Source organism: Eleutherodactylus coqui, chromosome 2 (assembly GCF_035609145.1).
Source record: "Eleutherodactylus coqui strain aEleCoq1 chromosome 2, aEleCoq1.hap1, whole genome shotgun sequence".
In the NCBI taxonomy this organism is placed as follows: Eukaryota; Metazoa; Chordata; class Amphibia; order Anura; family Eleutherodactylidae; genus Eleutherodactylus; species Eleutherodactylus coqui.
Window position 1 is genome coordinate 287,419,099 of NC_089838.1, and position 19,028 is coordinate 287,438,126.

At 47.1% G+C, this 19,028-nt stretch overlaps 1 protein-coding gene across 1 annotated transcript; it reads left to right on the plus strand.

The window, feature by feature from the left end:
- Positions 1-1,317: 1,317 nt before the first annotated feature.
- On the plus strand, positions 1,318-18,760 carry GOLGA7 (golgin A7). The gene is made up of 6 exons (XM_066593176.1): positions 1,318-1,419; positions 5,496-5,621; positions 10,674-10,826; positions 14,945-15,046; positions 16,242-16,291; positions 17,668-18,760. Exons 2-5 carry the CDS (start codon positions 5,514-5,516, stop codon positions 16,284-16,286), a joined length of 408 nt encoding a protein of 135 aa, XP_066449273.1. The 5' UTR covers positions 1,318-1,419; positions 5,496-5,513; the 3' UTR covers positions 16,287-16,291; positions 17,668-18,760.
- The last annotated feature ends 268 nt before the right edge of the window (positions 18,761-19,028 follow it).

Below are 19,028 nucleotides of genomic sequence, written 5' to 3' on the forward strand. Positions count from 1 at the left end.
AGGGCCCCCAACTATAATGCTTTATTCATAGTACTGGGCTCCCTATATTGAGAAGAGAGGCCTTATGGGCCCCCTAAGGCTCCTGGGCCCGGGTGCAACCGCATCCCCTGCACCCTCTATAGTTACGCCCCTGGCAAAATGCAAGGAGATGCGTGAAACACTGCCTAAGACTACCTTTACACAAATGCAATATGGGGCCATGAATCACAGCCCCATATCGCACTTGCCATGCATGTGAAATCCCTGTGGATGCGAGCCGTTTCTTATCTCATAGTACCTATCATTCTGACACCTATGAGCCTCTGCAGTCTTGGCTTGGTGTAAGAAAACAGAGTGTTCATCAAAATGGTAATGTTAAATTTGTACGTCTCCTAAATGGTGGAAAAATAAACTAAAGTTTCTGAAATGTGCTTCCAGAATAAAGTAAACAGATGGAATATATATATTAGCAAAAATGTCTATATTATGTTTGCACATATTTGAGATATTGCAGTTGAAAATGTGAAAAAAAAATGACTTTTTCAAATTATTCCCAATTTCGGCACTTTTAATAAATATGCATAAATTCCATCGGTCTATTTTTACCACTTAAATAAAGTACAACATGTGGCGAAAAAACAAAGTCAGAATCACTTGGATATGCAAAACCTTTATGGAGTTAGGGTGCATTCAGACGACCATATATCGGTTGGGTATTCACGCCCAGCCGATATACGGCGTCTCTCTGCAGGAGGGGGGAGGCTGGAAGAGCCGGGAGCAGTGTACTGAGCTCCCGCCCCCTCTGCACTATTTGCAATGGGAGGGGCAGGACAAGGGCAGAGCTATATCATGGAACTTAGCTCCGCCCCATCCCATTGCAAATAGTGGCAAGGGGCAGAGAGGGGGCGGAAGCTCAGTTCCTGCTCCTGGCTCTTCCAGCCTCCTCCCCCTGCAGAGAGGGACGCCATATATCGGCCGGCGTGAATACCCGGCCGATATACGGTCAGCTGAATGCGCCCTTATGATATGGTAAAGTGACACGTCAGATTTCCAAAATATGGCTCCGCCATTAAGGCGCAAACAGGCTTGGTCACTAAGGGGTTAATTCTATCTGTCTGTTCCAGTTATAGTCAATGGCTTCCATCTAGCACAATTATTTGGTCTTGTCGCAGGGCAGATCTGTTCCCGCTTGTGCAGAGCTAGAAACCCCGGCTATACCCCCTACTATGTTGTAGGCCGCCATGCTGCCTATTAACGGCGGGATATAGCAGCCTCACACAGCAGCAGCCGACGGCGCAGCAGCGCACCACAGCGCGCGCTGCCTCCACTGAGGAGAATGTCCCGGCGGTCATGTGACGCTGGTCACGTGTCACTCTCGACTCGCCCCTCACTCTCTTTACGGCTGCCGCTAAGCGCCGCTAGAGCCAGGAGACGGAAGTGGTGAGTGCGGGGTGTGGAAGGGATTTACTACACTGGATTGTCGTGATATTATGTCGCGATATATACACAGACGGTGCCGAGGAGCTCGTATACTATATACTGCGGGCAGGACTCGGCTTGTCATTCCATTAATAAGCGCTTCCACATTTCTGGACCGTATATATGTCCATAACGTATATAGGTTGGGAAGGACAACATACAGGCACACAAGGGCCCGGCTCATGTCCTTCTATACCCTCCCAGGGTGTTTGTGCCTTTTACCACCAGAGCAGATGATTCTCAAAATTGTCCTTGTTGCCCGTAGCAACTGATGTCAATACAGCGCTCGTTTCCTCACAGCTGTATTTGGCGTAACATCGCAGTGCTGGTTGGTTGCTAGGGGCAACAAAGACACCGCAAAATGTGATAAATCTCCTTTTGTTATCTTGGGGGTTCATTTTTGCGGACTGCGCCAATGTAGATGAACGATCTCCCCCGTACGGATTGTTGCATTTGTTGGCATGTCCCCTGTGTACACGGACACTGGCGCGAAGGATGCAATAAGCGAAGAGCAAGCGTCGGCTCTGTGATTGGCTGATCGCCTACGTAGTCGGCAAGTAAACGTTCGGACTGGATCATTGGCCCGTGTAGAAGGACGGGAAGTCCTGGAAAGGCGCTTTCAGGCCGCACTCTCACGTGTTTGCAAAATGCTGTGTTCGAAATGGCGATGTTTTTGTACGCTTGCGCAGCGTTTGACGTTTTTTTTGTTTTTTTTTTTACGCACCCAATCAATGTGACGAGGCACGTTAAAATCCGCAAAAATGCTCAAAAAAAGAACAGACGTCATTCTGCAAACCGCGGCGTTAAAAATGCTGCGTTCGGGCGCAGCTCTGCGAAGAGTCCTTGAAATCCATGGCAGCGTTGTACCGCGACCAGTGCGGCGTCTGGAACATCACAGCCTAAGAGTACGCTCACACAAGGCGGATTTGCAGTAGATCTCATCCTTCTAGTTCTGGGGGGAGAGATGCCCGGTGCGGCTCCACATCACCTTGAGACCATGTTCACACGGGGCGGGATTAATGTGGCAAATCCACCGCTGACACACTGCGTCAGATCCGCAGCTGAGACTCTGCGCCAAACCTGCCCCATTTGGTGGGGCTGTTGACGCGGCTTTTGTTGTGGAAGTCCCCCCCTCATTGAGTAGAGATGGGCTCTGCAGAGGATCCGATACTAGAGTTGACTCACCGCAGATTTACGTTCCGCACCACTCGCCAATGTCCTCCGAAGTTTTGTTCACACTTTTTTCCGTAGCGTGTAGACGTGATTTTGACAATCTCACCCACTTTGCTGCAGCTGTAAATGCCGCAGATTTTCAAAATCTCTTTCACCCGCTGCGGAGAAAATGCGCCCCAAATCCATGCGGAAAGTGACAGTCGGTGCGGGATATAAATCAGCTTGTCAGCTAGCTGCCTTGGATTCGCAGTCTGGATTCCAACTTTTAAAGTGAGACGGTGAATTTGACTCTGAAATCTCCACCAGAATGTCCGCTGCGGCCGTTCCACAGCGAGTTTCACCGCGGTCAGGCATGCACTACGTTCGCACCATCAGAGTGGAGTTTGAAATAGATTTTGTTCCGATTTCAAAACAGACTTCACCCCTTCAGTTGAAAAGGTGAAATCGTCTGTAAACGTACCCTTAGGCCTCCCTCACACGGGCGCCTTTTTTCCACAATTAACATGGCATGCTCTAACTTTTCGTGTTCCTCAGAACGCATCGCCCATTAATCTAATGTCTCACGTACCGTGCAATGCAAGGTCTCCCATTGAAATCAATGGGAAACCCTTCCGATCCTCTTATCGCATATGAAAATTGCGTGAGAGGATCGGAATTTCATTTTTTGGGCAAAACCGCATCGCAAGTAAATTGCACTTTGGCGAGCACTGGACCGGGCAGAATTTCTCCGCTGCTCGGGATGTCCCACCCAGTCCTTACCAGGACAGTAGTGGGAAGTGCCGTAGTAGCGCGGCTTCACCATAGATTTCAAGGGGAGTGAAGCCAGCACTTCCTCTCCTGTCCACGTATGACAACATACTGCCCGCTGTACTGGATAGTTGGCCGGATGATCAGCTGATGGACGGAGGTTCCAAGCGGCAGACCCCCATCCAGCAACTATTGATGACCTGTCCGTCAGTGGTCATCAGTGGGGGGGAAAAGGCGCAGACAACCCCTTTAATAGGAATGCACATAGTTTATATGGCACCGATTTTTAAATCCGACTTGTAGAAAAACCTCAATTGGCAGGTCAATTCTCAATGCTTATTTTGTGTCGAAACCATGTTGGGAAATCCGCACATAGATAAGCTCCACTTGTGGGGCTGCTCCGCATGCGAGTCTACAGGCGCTTTCTCAAAGCCATCACTGATTTTGTCTGTCAGGTGACAGTCGGGAAGCCCCCATACACAGTAGATAATCAACCTCCTCCCACTGAAATCAGGTGACTGATCTTAACTTAATATGTATGGCCAGCCCGAAGATACTTTTACACAGGATGATTATTGCTCCTGTGCTTTCACACTGGAATAGTAGTCATTCAATGGATGGCGGCAGAGCGGGCTGGAGATCTCTTCTGGTAGTCGTTCAGTGCATGAAACCGGAGCAGGCTGGAGATCTCTTCTGGTAGTTCAGTGGATGGCGGCAGAGCGGGCCGGAGATCCCTTCTGGTAGTCATTCAGTGGATAGTGGCGGAGCGGGCTGGAGATCCCTTCTGGTAGTCGTTCAGTGCATGAAACCGGAGCAGGCTGGAGATCTCTTCTGGTAGTTCAGTGGATGGCGGCAGAGCGGGCCGGAGATCCCTTCTGGTAGTCATTCAGTGGATAGTGGCGGAGCGGGCTGGAGGTCCCTTCTGGTAGTTGTTCAGCGGATGGAGGCGGAGCTGGCCGGAGATCCCTTTTTGTAGTCGGTCAGCGGATGGAGGCGGAGCGGGCCGGAGATCCCTTTTGGTAGTCGTTCAGCGGATGGAGGCGGAGCGGGCCGGAGATCCCTTCTGGTAGTCGTTCAGTGGATGGAGGCGGAGGAGCCGGAGATCCCTTCTGGTAGTCGTCCAGCGGATAGAGGCGGAGCAAGCCGGAGATCTCTTCTGGTAGTCGTCCAGCGGATAGAGGCGGAGCAAGCCGGAGATCTCTTCTGGTAGTCGTCCAGCGGATAGAGGCGGAGCAAGCCAGAGATCTCTTCTGGTAGTCGGCCAGCGGATAGAGGCGGAGCAAGCCGGAGATCTCTTCTGGTAGTCGGCCAGCGGATAGAGGCGGAGCAAGCCGGAGATCTCTTCTGGTAGTCGGCCAGCGGATAGAGGCGGAGCAAGCCGGAGATCTCTTCTGGTAGTCGGCCAGCGGATAGAGGCGGAGCAAGCCGGAGATCTCTTCTGGTAGTCGGCCAGCGGATAGAGGCGGAGCAAGCCGGAGATCTCTTCTGGTAGTCGGCCAGCGGATAGAGGCGGAGCAAGCCGGAGATCTCTTCTGGTAGTCGGCCAGCGGATAGAGGCGGAGCAAGCCGGAGATCTCTTCTGGTAGTCGGCCAGCGGATAGAGGCGGAGCAAGCCGGAGATCTCTTCTGGTAGTCGGCCAGCGGATAGAGGCGGGGCAAGCCGGAGATCTCTTCTGGTAGTCGTCCAGCGGATAGAGGCGGGGCAAGCCGGAGATCTCTTCTGGCCGCCCTTCTCCATTCATTGCAAACAGGTAGTCGTTCAAAGATTGAACAGCTCCTATTTTCAGTGAGCGAGAAAGTTGCTCGCTTTTAACTTCATTTCACTGAGCAGAAACTAAGCGACTACTGCGTGATTTCTCTCAGCGCCATATCAGCAGCTATGTATACACGGTACGACTATCACTGAAAATAGCTGTTGCAAACGGTGACTCGGGCGATAGTCGTTCTGCGTAAAGGTACATTAAAACGGCGATTTAAGAACCTGGGGTGCATGTATGTCTAGATTGTACCAGTTTCACACACACAATTTGGTTTCCGCACACTGATGGTAAATCTGGGGGTATACGTTGTCACGGATAAGTCGTTTTTTAAAATTCCGTTTGTGTCTTCTCCTCCAGATTGCGCCGCTCGTGGCCATGAGACCGCAGGCAGCTGTGGCCGGTAAAGTCTTTATCCAGAGAGACTACACCAATGGCACCTTGTGTCAGTTCCAGACCAAGTTTCCCTCCGAGCTGGAGACCCGGGTAGGTTTGGTAACACCGTATAACACTGGAATTTAATTCCACACAACACACTATTTTTTTCAGTGTTTTTTAAATGCATGTTGAAAACTAAAACGGGTTTCAAAGATTTTTCACAGTATTTTTGTAATGTGGCAACATTTTTAACATTTTTTTTCCTGCCTTTTTCTGAAGTCCTCTAGTGAAGCCTATGAGAAAAGTGCCATACAACATACTCCATCTTCTAATGGATGGGGGAACACACATTGCTGTGCAGGTAGAATTTGTATAGATTTACTAGTAAGGTGCTTCTCAGATTGGTTCTCCTCTCCAGCACTAGTTCCATCCCAGTTTCTGTCCTCAATGCAGAAAACCACATGGGGATGGAAACCAGGATGGAGCCATGGAGAAGAAGACGTCCTACTGAGGCCAGAGGGGTCTTCATCTCACATATTCGCCTCTGTTGTGCCGTCCACGTTCTGTGCTGTTTTCTGTATAGCAGAAGGAAACCTGGACAGAACCGGCGCAGGAGACGCGAAACGTAACGTGAAGCCGTCCAAACTTTGAAGAAGCATCTGGCTGCAGCGCTTTTGACATAAAACAGAAAACCTCGCTAAAATCGTTCCAACACCTTTACATTTGAATCCAGCATAAGGCTGCAGTCACGCAGGCCTGCGCAATATCGGGCTGAGAAACAGTGTGGTTTTTGGGGTTTTTTTTATGCCGATGCACGGAGTTTATACTTCAAAAATGCCTTGCATCACTTCTATGAAGTTGCAATCCTCAAGTTTTTCCCACTGATTTCAGAGGAAACCCTCTCATTTCACTAGCATGTGAGAGCCATACAATGTCTTCTAAGGTACCCTTGATAACAATTGGCGAGGCGTTCCGAGGGAGCATGCTGCGATTACGATCTACACCAAAATCTAAGGCTAGTTTCACACGGGCGATCAGTAGTTTTCTGCAAGAAAATCACGACAAAATCGTGTCTTTGTTCCTGAGATTTTTGGGCGTCTTTTTTTTAGAATAATCTTGCATCGCATTGCTGCCGCCCGTGATAAAAACGCGCAATAGTCAATAGGACTTTCTAGTGTTAAAAACTCATCGCAACGCACATTTGTTGCGATGCGATAAAAAGGAGGCTCCATAGGGAAACATGGGTGATAAAAAAAATGGCACAAAGATGGAGCATGCTGCAATTTATATATTTATTTAGTTCTCTCAACATCGCATCAGTGAAAACATCGCAAATGGGAAGAAAACCAGTGAAAATCATTGGTTTCATAATCTGCTTTTTTAATGACTCTCGCATCACACAAAAATAGGGCGAATTTTTTTTTTTTTCCCTCGCCCGTGTGAAACCACCCTAAGTCCAAATTCATCATTGGTGTGGATTGTAACGCATATCCGCAGAAGATTTCCCCCTTTCAATATAAGGAAGGAAATCTGCTGTGCATATACGTCTAAATTCGCACCAAATCGACTACATGTGAACTTGCCCTTAAAGGGCTTTTCCAGAACTTGCATACTCTCCTGCTCCAGCGGCTTCCTGTCCAGAACTGGAGCCCGATGCTCACTTCTTGGAACCTGGTAGCAGCCAGTGGGCGGTCATTGCATACCTGACTGCTCAGCTAATCACAGGCTTCAGCGGTGATTCTTCCATTGCCCTAGAAGCCTGTGATTGGGTCAGTGGTCACATGCACAATAAGTGACTGCCCTCCTTCTGCTTCTGAGATCTTGGCGTTGGGCATCGGGCTTCAGAGATGGACAGGGAGCCATTGGAGTCAATGTTAATGTGGTTTATCTTTATACGTTTCTGAGCCCCATAAAAAAAAATTAAGTCCTGGAAAACCCCTTTTAAGAAGACCGAGAGAATTTTAACTAATGAACTGGTTTCTAATGACTCTCCAAAGCTAGCATTTAAACTTTTGCTAGTTCCAGCAGATAAGGTTACCAGTGACTCAGCTAATGGTCTTCTTTCCACAGCAGCGCTCCATAGGACAGCCATAGTCTGTGTAACATAAAGCGGTTATTTAGGATGTCTACACCTCCTTTCAGCCAGATTTATGGAGGTCTTGGTGAGAATTGTCAGATCCAATCTTGGCGTCATGACCGCCTTATCCTGAGTGGGTGATGCTGACGGGAATGCAGTGTTTCCTTGGCCGCTGCCCAGCCTTCTATGGTGTAAAGTATCACTTGACTAGTCAGCGCTGAAATGGATCCAGAAGTTCCAAGTTTTTTTATTTCCTCTCATTTTGCAGCATCGCTTGTTTAGTTTGAGCTCTTTTCAGCGTTTTTATCTTCATTGTGTCTACACGGAGGGATTACGCTGACTTGCAGTTCTCCACAGAGCCGCTATTCATTGTCCGTGGGATGGTTTTAAAGGGGTCATGTTGCTGAGTTAGATGAGGGCGGATCTGGGCACAACGTGGGCAGCTTGTTTAATGCCATCTGCATTCGCAGGGTTATACTGGGTGAGATATAAATCCTGCTTTTCACTTAAAGGAACCTAATATATATGATGGGAATTGCTCCCTTCTGATGACAGACAAGGGTAGTCATGGGTAAAATCAATCCGGGATGCCATAAAGGGTTACCATTCAATGGGGGCTTTATCTCTACTCCGCATCTTCTGTTATTGGATCCCTCCGGCTCTAAAAGGGAGATTTTCCAATTAAAACAAGTATTTTGTCTTCAGTTTTGCGTATAGTGTAGGTTCTCCTGTGTCTTTTTTTTTTTAAAGGTGACCCCTCGCTTTAAGGCCGTGTTTACGTGTCAGGGATGCGTTGCAGCAGCCGCGTGGTTTTTGTGTTGCAGTTTTCCAAAGTTGCATGAAAAATGCTGCAGTTTTGCCACAAGTTTGGAAAACCACAGCAAAAAAACCCTGCTATGGTGGCAACGCGTGAACGCACCCTAGAGGCGTGCTTAGGAAGTGATGACCCTGCAATCTAAGTGCTCTGTCTTTGTCTCCATGGGCATGCGTTTTAGTCTGCCCCCATCAAATTCTAGTTCATATGGGAAATGGCATAGCTTGGACAGCATCAGTTGCACTCCTGGAGCAAAATAATTTCCCCCATCTTTTTCAAAAACCGAGATCGGAAAGACTAAGCACTGTACTATGGCGAGAGAGACAAGGCTACACTATTGATGGCCTGTCCTCAGGATGGGTCATCAATGGTTAATCAGCGGGGTCTGCTGTTCGGGGTCCCTGCCAATCAGCTGTTAAAAGAGGTTGCGGCGCTCACCCTTCTTCGGTGTGTGACATTTATAGGTCACGTGGCACAAGAGCAGCTCGGTGAAGGTATGCCACAACGCCTGGTATGGACTGAAATGACCGCGGTGCTAAACCGAACGCTGCTGTCATTTCAATCAGCTGATTGGTTTAGTCCAGGAAAACCCCTTTAAGAAGGCATTAGGATGGGTTCATGTAGCATTTATCGTTGCATTCACCCTTTTTGAATCGCTGAATATGGCATTCGGGCAGAATTCGGAGTACCGTAGCTACATTATTGGATACCAAAGCCTATGGGTCTGCCTGAATACCGTTTTCAGCGATTCAGAAGGATGAATGTATAAACGCTATCTGACCTCGCCATTATCCTGAAGGCAACAACTGTTATTTACAGGGATTTTCTCATGCAACCCTTTAATAGCATGTCAATTAGAAAGGCCATAAGAGTATACTTGGTTAAAGTGTGACCATTGGGACCCTAACAGAGAAGGATGGCGGCCGGTCCGGCAGAGGAGACGCCGAGGTATTGCAGTGACTATCTGTTAATGTGAATTAGACGCACAGAGGTGTCCCCGTTGGAAGAAGCTACTGAATGTCATCCCGTGTTTCTTGTATGTATGCTCCCAGCAGGGGGGGGGGGGGGGGGTCGCTGACTATAGATACACAGGATCAATGAACCCTTACGCAGAATGGATGAGTCAGCTGGATGTAGGAGCCTCCATAGACTTCTGTCAGTAACGCTGTTGTGGGGGTTGGGTCAGGTGGTCCGTCCTGTACCGAGGCTCCCACCATTCTTGCTCTGTGTTATTCCTCCACATTCCTGCTTCTCGCTCTGCCTTGCCTCAGGGCTTCTCTATATCACTTGCATAAAAATAATATTTTTCTGTGCGAAACCCGGGCCTGATTTGATTTTGTTGGCTCCGGGCTTAAGCTGAGAATGAAATGGCCGAGCCTCCGTCTTGTCCAGGTCAGTTCACTCCTGTCCGCATCCCTTTGGTAAATGTCCTGCCGCACAGCAAGCCTGTATGGGAGCATTCCTATAGGGATGCATATGAATGCGTGCAATGATCATAGGTTATCTCTATACAAGGGGGGAGACACAATACTGACTGGAAGTATATACCTCCCCAAACCATGCAAGCAGAAACCACATAACTACTTCTGCATAGCGGAATCGCCCTTCAGGTCCCGCTGCTTATTGCGGACACCCCTAATCTGTCGTTTGCTGCTGATTCCTATATCCTCCCACCAACTCTCATCACCATCTATAGTGTAGGTTAGGTCCTCCAGGGGGAGAGATGCTGTCTGTCCTCGGTAATGAATGAGGGTCCTAAACTTGGGGCTCCTTCCATTAGAATCCTAGAAGGTATTTGATTTCTGTCATACGCTGGTGTGATACTGATGGTAAGGTCATTCCTGGTTATGTGTAAGTGCAGGTAGGTCCTCAATGACCTCAAAACTGAAGGTGAAGACAAGTCTATAACTTAGCATTATGTTAGAGCCAACAATGCTTATGCACTATACCTTCTCTCTGATTGGCCAGAGCTGTTCATGTGATCAGCACTAGCCAATCGGAGAGCATTGTGCATTAGGTAGTTAGAAAATTGCTTTGACCATCTTGAAGCAAGTACTGGAGGAGGGATGGAGGCAAAAGTTCAACGTCAGGTAATGGACACCAGAAGTTTGTCCTAAAACTGGAGGGTTTACTCTAATGATAAGGTCCTTTTACACGGCTCAACCAGAAAGGCCCTTTACACTCAAGGCCAGTAATCCAAGGACCTACGATCTTGCCTATAGTATTCTAATTATTTGTAGTAATTCTCATTGGGCTCCTTCTTCCTCAGGTGGACAGACAGCAGTTCGAGGAGACGGTGCGGACGTTGAACAACCTGTACGCAGAGGCGGAGAAGCTCGGAGGCCAGTCCTATCTGGAGGGCTGCCTGGCCTGCCTCACCGCCTATACCATCTTCCTATGTATGGAAACACACTATGAGAAGGTGGGTATAATGGGCACGGGACGGGCTTCGCGTGACTCTCCTCATCTTCATGCAGGCTGGCATCTTGGCGCCCTTTAAGCTCTTACAGAGGAGTTTATTTTCTCTCCCGAAGAATTAAAGCTGAGTGCGGATATAAAACGAGCCGTTCTTCTTCCCGGTCAGCTGTGTTTAGTTGAGGTTTTTTTTGAGAATGAATTGAGACCTTTCAGCAACTCGCAGATGAAATGACTTGCCACGTACAGACAGATCCTGGATTTATTTATTCAGCCCGGGCTGGCCAGACTCCGGTAAACCCTCTCCCTGCCACGGAGGATAAAAAGACAGCGCTCCCACCTACACCTATGTATGTGCCCACCATCAAAGCGGTTAATAAGCGCAGTCTGTGTCTTCCAAGCCACCCCCTTTCCTGCTCCTTTCAACCTGGCCGTAAATATTGGGTCGTTGGACAGCTCTTCCTAAGTGGCAGAGAAAGCAATTGATTTGGATGAATTCACCTCTGTGAGAGGTATATGTGTTCTTAAGAAGAGGTTTTATGTATTTATCCGCCTCGATCTTCCTGCAGATTAACCCCTGGGCTGCCAGAGAGATGTATTTCTTGATGCATCTGACAGTCGCACATTAAAAGGGCCACTTAAGATAATTGCAAGGCTGTCTGGAATGAACTGGCTCCTTTCTTAAGGATGCATTCACAAGTAGCTGATTCGGGGAGGATTTTGTTGTGGATTTTCGTGCAAATCTGCAGCAGATTTTAGCCTTTCGGGTGAATTCACATTGAAGGGGTGGAATCTACTGCAGCAGATCTGCACCCAATCAGCTGTGTGTGAACGGACCCTAAGGAGGCATTTACCTTCTTAAATGACTGCCCCCTGAGTGCCCCATAGGAATGGAGCAGAGGGGTGCACGTGTGACAGCGCTCCATACACTTCTTTGGGATGGGAGAAGATAGCAGAGTCTACTGATCTCCCTCCATCCCATAGAAGTAAATGGAGCAGTAGTAACACATGTGCATCAATGCTCCATTACTACATGGCAGTCTGGGGGCACAGTCCTCAGAATTGCTGGGGGTCCCAATGGTCGACCTCCAGGGATCATTTATTCCCTGTGCTGGGCATAGTGGATAAAAAAACCTTTAAACTGAAGCTAAAGGGAACCTGTCGGGTCCTATGACCACCATCAATGAAGTTTATAGGCTCATAGGACTGGGGCTGCTTGTATGGAAATGGCTCCTTCATCGTGTGCATGAGAGGACAGGGCGCATGATGAAGGACAACGAGCGGCGAGTTTGTGGACTCGCATTGTTGGAATGGGGGGGCAGGTGAGTATAATAATACTATATTGGACTTGGTTGTCCTAGTCCTTAGTTTATGGGACTTATAGGACCTGACAGGTTCCCTATTAAGTGCAATCCTCCCTCAGTTTTTCTTTTTGAGGTTTCATGATCTGAAACAGGGAGGCCGCCTAAGATCTCCTTATGACTGTAGCCCAGAAGAGTCAAGAGGGTGGGATCTTTACCTCGAATGGGATGTCTCATCGCTAAGGAATTCCATCAGTGTCTGATCTGACTGCTGTGGTCCCTGCTGGTCACTGGAACAAAGTGACAGTAGAACTAGGAAAGTGCAGTAGGACTTTGTTTCCTGATGCCTCACCTATTTCTGTATGGCTTCATGGTCGATCAATCCAGCCAATGGTCGTCCATGCGTCTGCCCACAGAAAGCCACGTGGAGCCTTCAGAAGACGAAGTGGCAGAATGCTTTCTTAGCACTTTGTCCTAGGAATTCACCACATTCGCAGTAGTCAGACCCCATCAATCATACATTGTATATGCTAGCAGTGGGCCACTTGTATCTATGATGACGCAACACTTTTTAGAGGGGTTTCCAGGAAATACTATTGATGGCCTATCCTCAATCCATCAGTAGTTGATCGGCTGGGGCCTGCCGCTCGGGATCCAGACCAATCAGCTGAGCGGACACCTGCTGTCAGTGCCGCTACCAAGTTCTCATTGATTTCAATGAGACCCCATCCTGCAGTTGCAAGCGCCAGGTCCGCTCTGACTACTATGTGTGGCAGCGCTGACAGCGGGCCCCTGCTCAGCTGATTCTCAAGGATTCCAAGCAGACCCCAGCTATTAATGACCTATCCTGAGGATAGGTCATCAATGGTACTTTTGCCTGGAAAATCCTTTTTAAGGACTCCTTCATATATAGTCTTACTTTCTAGCATTTTAAAATTGCAATTTTTTGGCTCATATTTGGTGTCATTTTATAGCTACATTTTTCAAGTCTTGTAGAGAAGCTTATGGGAAAGACGTCCGAAATAATGCTATAACTGAAGGAGGCACTGAGCCTAAAAACGTCTCCGACCCAAACGCATTATACGTAAGCCATTTAACTACTTTAACAGCTGGCCACTGTGTGTTTGGCCATGAAGGGCGGCACATAGCGGACAATGTTAGCTGAAAGCCTGTAGTGAAATCTAAAACGCTAGAAACAGGGCCTTTTTTTTATTGTGGCTTCTCTTGGTCTCAATGGCAAAAAAAAATGTCATAAAACATTTTAAAAAATTGCAATGAAAAACACTTCACGTTCATGGTGTATAAGCTAAATAAATCCCCATAGAAGAACTGTGTATGAAGTCGCAGAAGGATCTGATCGCACTGGTCAGAAGTGCTGTGGATTTCCTGCAGAGCTTCTACAGCATTGACAGTACAAGCGTCACGGATGCGGTTTTGAAGGGGTGAAACCTACAAGAAAATCCACATCAGAAGTTGACTTGTGTTGTAGATTTTAAATCCACAGCTTGTTATCGCAGGTTTCACACCTTCAAATGAAAGGGTGAAATCCACAATGAATCCGCATCAAAATTTGTACCGTTTGGTGTGGGTTTGCTGTTAAAAATCCACAATATGTGAACTACCACTAGAGATGAGCGAACCTACTCGGCCACGCCCCTTTTTCGCCCGAGCGCCACGATTTTCGAGTACTTCCGTACTCGGGTGAAAAGATTCGGGGGGCGCCGTGGGTGAGTCGGGGGGAGAGGGAGGGAGAGAGAGAGGGCTCCCCGCTGCTACCCCCAGCACCCCCCGAATCTTTTCACCCGAGTACGGAAGTACTCGAAAATCGTGGTGCTCGATCGAGTAATTACTCGAAACGAGTAGGTTCGCTCATCTCTAACTACCACTGAGGTGTGTTCTAAGATGTTACAACAAACCCTAGAAGCCTGTGTGACATCAAGAGGCGTTTCTTCCCATTGTACATCCTTCCTCTCCCTGACTGCTGCTGTCCCATGATCTAGTATTATAACTGGGCTGCAGTGACATATTTACGGTTGTGGGACATTGCGTCGCTATAGAAAAAACCGTAGCAGCGGTCCTGTTCCCTGGTACAAGGTCCTCTTACTGTAAGCAAAGACTGAAGTTTATTTTCGGCATGAGTCGCCTCTGCGATGGAATAGTTTTAGTGAAGTACTGTACAAACTGTTACTTTCTCTTACGTGTTGCGATCCCTCCCGTCTCTTGTACCTTGTTCTCTCTGTGGTTATTCTCACTAACCGGTTCCCATTTCCTGCCTGGCCGTGGCTCCGGTTGGCGATAAGCGTTTTCCTTTCACTCTCGCTCAGTGGAAGAATCTTTATTGTAGCGGCTCCGCTCACTACAGACTTCAGCCTCAGATCACTTTGTAGACGAGTGATTGAATTGTGCTTAAGGCCCATTTACACGGCCCGATGATCGCTCAAATGAAAGTTTGAGTGACAGCTTTGAGCGATCGTTTTGCATAAACTATTAAGTAGCTACTCAGTTACTAAATAGCTATTTAGTGTGCAAATAAAGCCTTAGCTGAAAGCAGTTACTAGCCTGAGGTGTCTGTCAGCACTACCCGTGGAGAACTCCTGATAAGGCTGAATGACGATTTTTAGTTTGATCTGAATTTAACGATCAGCTAGCAGTGAACGATGGCTGCTCGTTTAGACGCAACGATGATCGCTGAAACGATCACTTTTTAGCCTTTACACGGTTCTATATGTCTATTTCTGTATGCATACAATAAAGGAAGCAGATGGCATGATATGCTCATTGTGTAATCCACTGTAATATGCCCCCTTTCTCCATTTATTCGTAGGTTCTGAAGAAAATTGCAAAGTATATTCAGGAGCAGAATGAGAAGATTTATGCCCCGCAGGGACTCCTCCTGACCGACCCCATAGAAAGGGGTCTCCGAGTGGTATCCTTTTTTTACTATAGTTTTTCTGTGATCACTTCTAACTCCTTGTGGAGAGACGGCACATCATAGACTGTTACGCTATCCTACCAAAAGTAACTGGACACCTGAGTAAGAATCAAAAGTACTATTTATTTCCATATGTTCATACTTAGTCGGGCTCCTTTGACTCTGATGACATTGAATACTCTCCGTATCCGGCATACTTTCTACTAACGTCTGTTGCACTTCAGCTGGTATTTCCCTCCATTCGTCCTGCAAACGTCTACAGTGATACAAGGAGCATCATCGTTGAGCAATGGAAGATTGTTCTATGGAGTTATGAATCTCACTACTCCATCTACAAATTAGATGGACATAACTGGGTGTGGAGGAGCTTGGGGAATGCCTTCTGCCTGAGTGTGTTGGGCAGAGGTTAGGTTACGGTTTGGGGATGTCTTACATGACATAGTGTTGGTCCGGTAGTTGTAGTGACAAGAACCATGAACATGGAGGTGTACCCTGACATTCTAGACAATAATATGCTGCCAACAATGTATAAATACTCTGGGAATGGTCGGCCATACATCCAGCAAGACAACGCGCCTCGTCACACATCAAGCACTGTTTTATATTGGTTTAAGGATATGCATGTATCGCGATTGGAGCGGCTGCACAGAGTCCCGACCTGAACCCTACTGAACATGTTTGAGAAGAACTGGAACGTCTGGTCAGGAAATATGAACAGTGTCCATCTTGTTTAAGACAACTTGCCAGGTGTTTACAGGATGAATGGAGGGAAATACCAGCTGTAGTGTATAAGACATTAGTAGAACGTATCCCACAGAGAGTATCCGCTGTCATTAGGACCAAAGGAGCCGCACTAAGTATTACCATATGGAAATAACTACTGCTTGTGATTCTTACTCAGGTGTAACATCTTATTCATTGGTCACATGGCCTTGGACAGCACAGTCCCAGCCAAGTGAATAGGATTGAACTACAATACCAGGCACAGCTGCCATACATTGTATGACGTTGTGCCCGGTAGAGACTGAAGCATTACCTGAGCACCGCTGTTAGCCGAACAGCAAGCTGTGATGGGTCCAAATGTTACATCCGGGATGTAGATGTACAGGTACACTGACTTCTGAATGAGGTCTTAGTCTTTACAGTCATTACAGGTCTTGTAGGTCCTGTTCCTTGACCTCATTTGCAGATTGAGATCACAATCTATGAGGACAGAAGTCTGACGGGCAGATAGGACAGGTACGTTGTGTAATATTTCTTCACAGGATCGTTATCTCTTATATGGCAATTTCTGAATTCCATTTCTCAATCCGGATGTTTCTTACTGGATTGATGGAAATAATCCTCAATCATCATGTAATGAATAAACTGACAACTGGGCATTACAGGTCCACCTGGTCAATGGGCTGTGTCCTTACACAATCTATGCATCAGTGTGTACTAAATGTGTGCACACAGCCCGTTCCCAAGGGGAATGGTAACATCTTGGTGTCATTTTAGGTATACATTTCCAGTTGGAATAACAGAGGAACACACAGTGCAGAGAGTATAATCTCCGTAGTTATCGGAAATGTGACTTCGGGAGTAGTGCTGATGGCTTCTCTTTAACGGATTTACTGGAATTCGCTGTAGACTGCGCTGGAGTCAAATGACGCTGTCATCATTGCAGTGACCCGTTGTGAGTGCTACAAGCAGAGCTACCATTGAATTCATTGTGAACAGTGCCTGCAGTACCAAACTGAGCCACTGTAATATGGACAGCACCAGCTTCTTCCAGCGCTGTCTGCACTGACACTGGGATCAGCTGATCAATAGGAATCCCAAAGGGCGGTGGACCCCCACCTATCAGCTACAGATAATTTACCCTTAGCATGAGTCATCAATAGTAAAAGTCCCAGACCGTCCCTTTAAAGAGATTGTCTAGGGAACAAAATACTGGAGCTTCAACTTCCTGCGCAGTTCTGAGACAAGCTCACATGGTATAGCTGCTTCCATAGCCCATCATCACAGCGGACTGACTGTTTACCTCATTTCTATAAGCCACCCCAGATAAGGGGACTGACTGCTTGACATGAGCTGGACAGTCAGCACCCTGTGATGATAGAAAGGGCCATACAATATGATCTGTGTTGGAACCAAGGCCGGAAGTGGATGATCTGACACCGCTAGGTCGGGTAAGTACACCGCCTACTTGGACAACCTCTTCAAAGTACTGAAGGATGGTTGGTCAAAGCTTGGCTAAATGATAGTGGCATTGTGAGATGGAGAGTGGCCTGGCTAAGATATTGGGTTCTAGAAGATACTGGTAACTTTATAAGGGTGGCTTTACACAGGACGACTATCGTCCAAGCAGTCGCCCGATGGAGAAAATGTAAGCAACAGTGGTTCCATGTACCTAAAACTAGTCCTTAGTTTATTAATCATCAGCTAGCATAACAGTTTGTCTTCCAGCGACTAGCCAACTACCTTGCAGGCAGGTAGACACAGCAAAATTGACCAACAATCGCTCTGTGTAAACAGTTGTTTGTACACTTTAGCGACTTTTTAGACAATCGTTGTCCCCTGTAAAGCCACCCCACCTAACCTTTTATCTCTTCTGTCCGTTCTGTATCCAGGTGAAGCGCCTTTTGCGTTGTAAATACTCTCCGCTGCAAGACCGTCCTCCCTGACATTCCTTCAGTTGCCATTCCCATGTCAGCAGCACATCCTTAATGACTTCTCCGTACTGTAAATCATGGACCCAGTACCCCTTCCCGTGCCAATCTGTGACCCTGCCAGCTTGCCCTCTTGGAACATCAGATATTCTCCTCCAGAACCTGATGAGAAGAAGCTTTGACTATGGCTCAGCAGAACGGACATCATCCTCCGGGATGGGGGGGGGAGGTTCTTTTGGTTGGGGGTAGTGCCAATATCCTTTCACCTCATTTAATGTGCTCTTTGTGGTCACTTTTTTTTTTTTTTTCTTTACTTTAGTAGCTTTCGAGCAAAACTATATACAGTGAGGATACCGTGATGGCTTCAGGAGATCGGGTCGGTGTGTGATTGGATTGTGCTTGTGCCAGGTTGCCGGTCATCCGTGACTGGATGAAAATCATTGTCTTACAGCGGCAGCACCTTCTGTCATATTTTTTTTTTCCTTAAATTGTATTATTACCACTTGTCATTCCCCTTTTTTCTCTTTTTACGCCCCAACCCATAATTTCGTGTATTATTACAACTTGGTATTTATAATGTGTAGCACCAAAAAGTTTGTGAAGGTAATTATACGATTAAGACTGTGGTGGCTTAAATAGTTTTTTTTGTTTTTCCTGAATGTTGGCATACTATGTTTACAGCTGCTCAGATGCCCGCACATGGAAGAAGACCACCGGCATATGTGAAGAAACGTGTACACGTTGACTTGTGGTAGCCCAATGCATCTGGAAAGAGAGGGAGTAAATGTGTTTGCAATGCCAGTTCATTTTCTGGCTCGACCAGACGTCGCTGATTGGCAGCGGTCTTTGACCACCCTCTCTGTTCCCTGGCACAGGCTTGATGCTGGTAGCGGAACGGTGAACAGATCCGCTGTGTGTGGTAACTGGTATCGAATATACAGTCACTGCTCCATGCCATGTAACCCCCTCTCATCTTATGTACATTAATCACTGTAACGAACCATGTGCTTTTATGTATTGGATTTATTATAAATAAACGTTAATTTATAGGGAACGTTTCGGTCGGACAATTTTATTTTCTATTTCATGGCATTTCATTAACCCTTTCACCGCTAGAGTAATTTTCACACCAGGTGAATCCAAAAAAAAAATTATAACAAAGTTTTAGGGAGGTGTTGAAAAATGCCGTAAAGTAAGAATGCTTTCAGAAATAGTTGAAAAATAAACTATTAAAACTTCCACAAAATGCAAAGCGTAAGAACAAAAGAAAAATCTAATATTTGTCATGACCGGCCTTCGCCTTCAAAACGGCATCAGCTCTT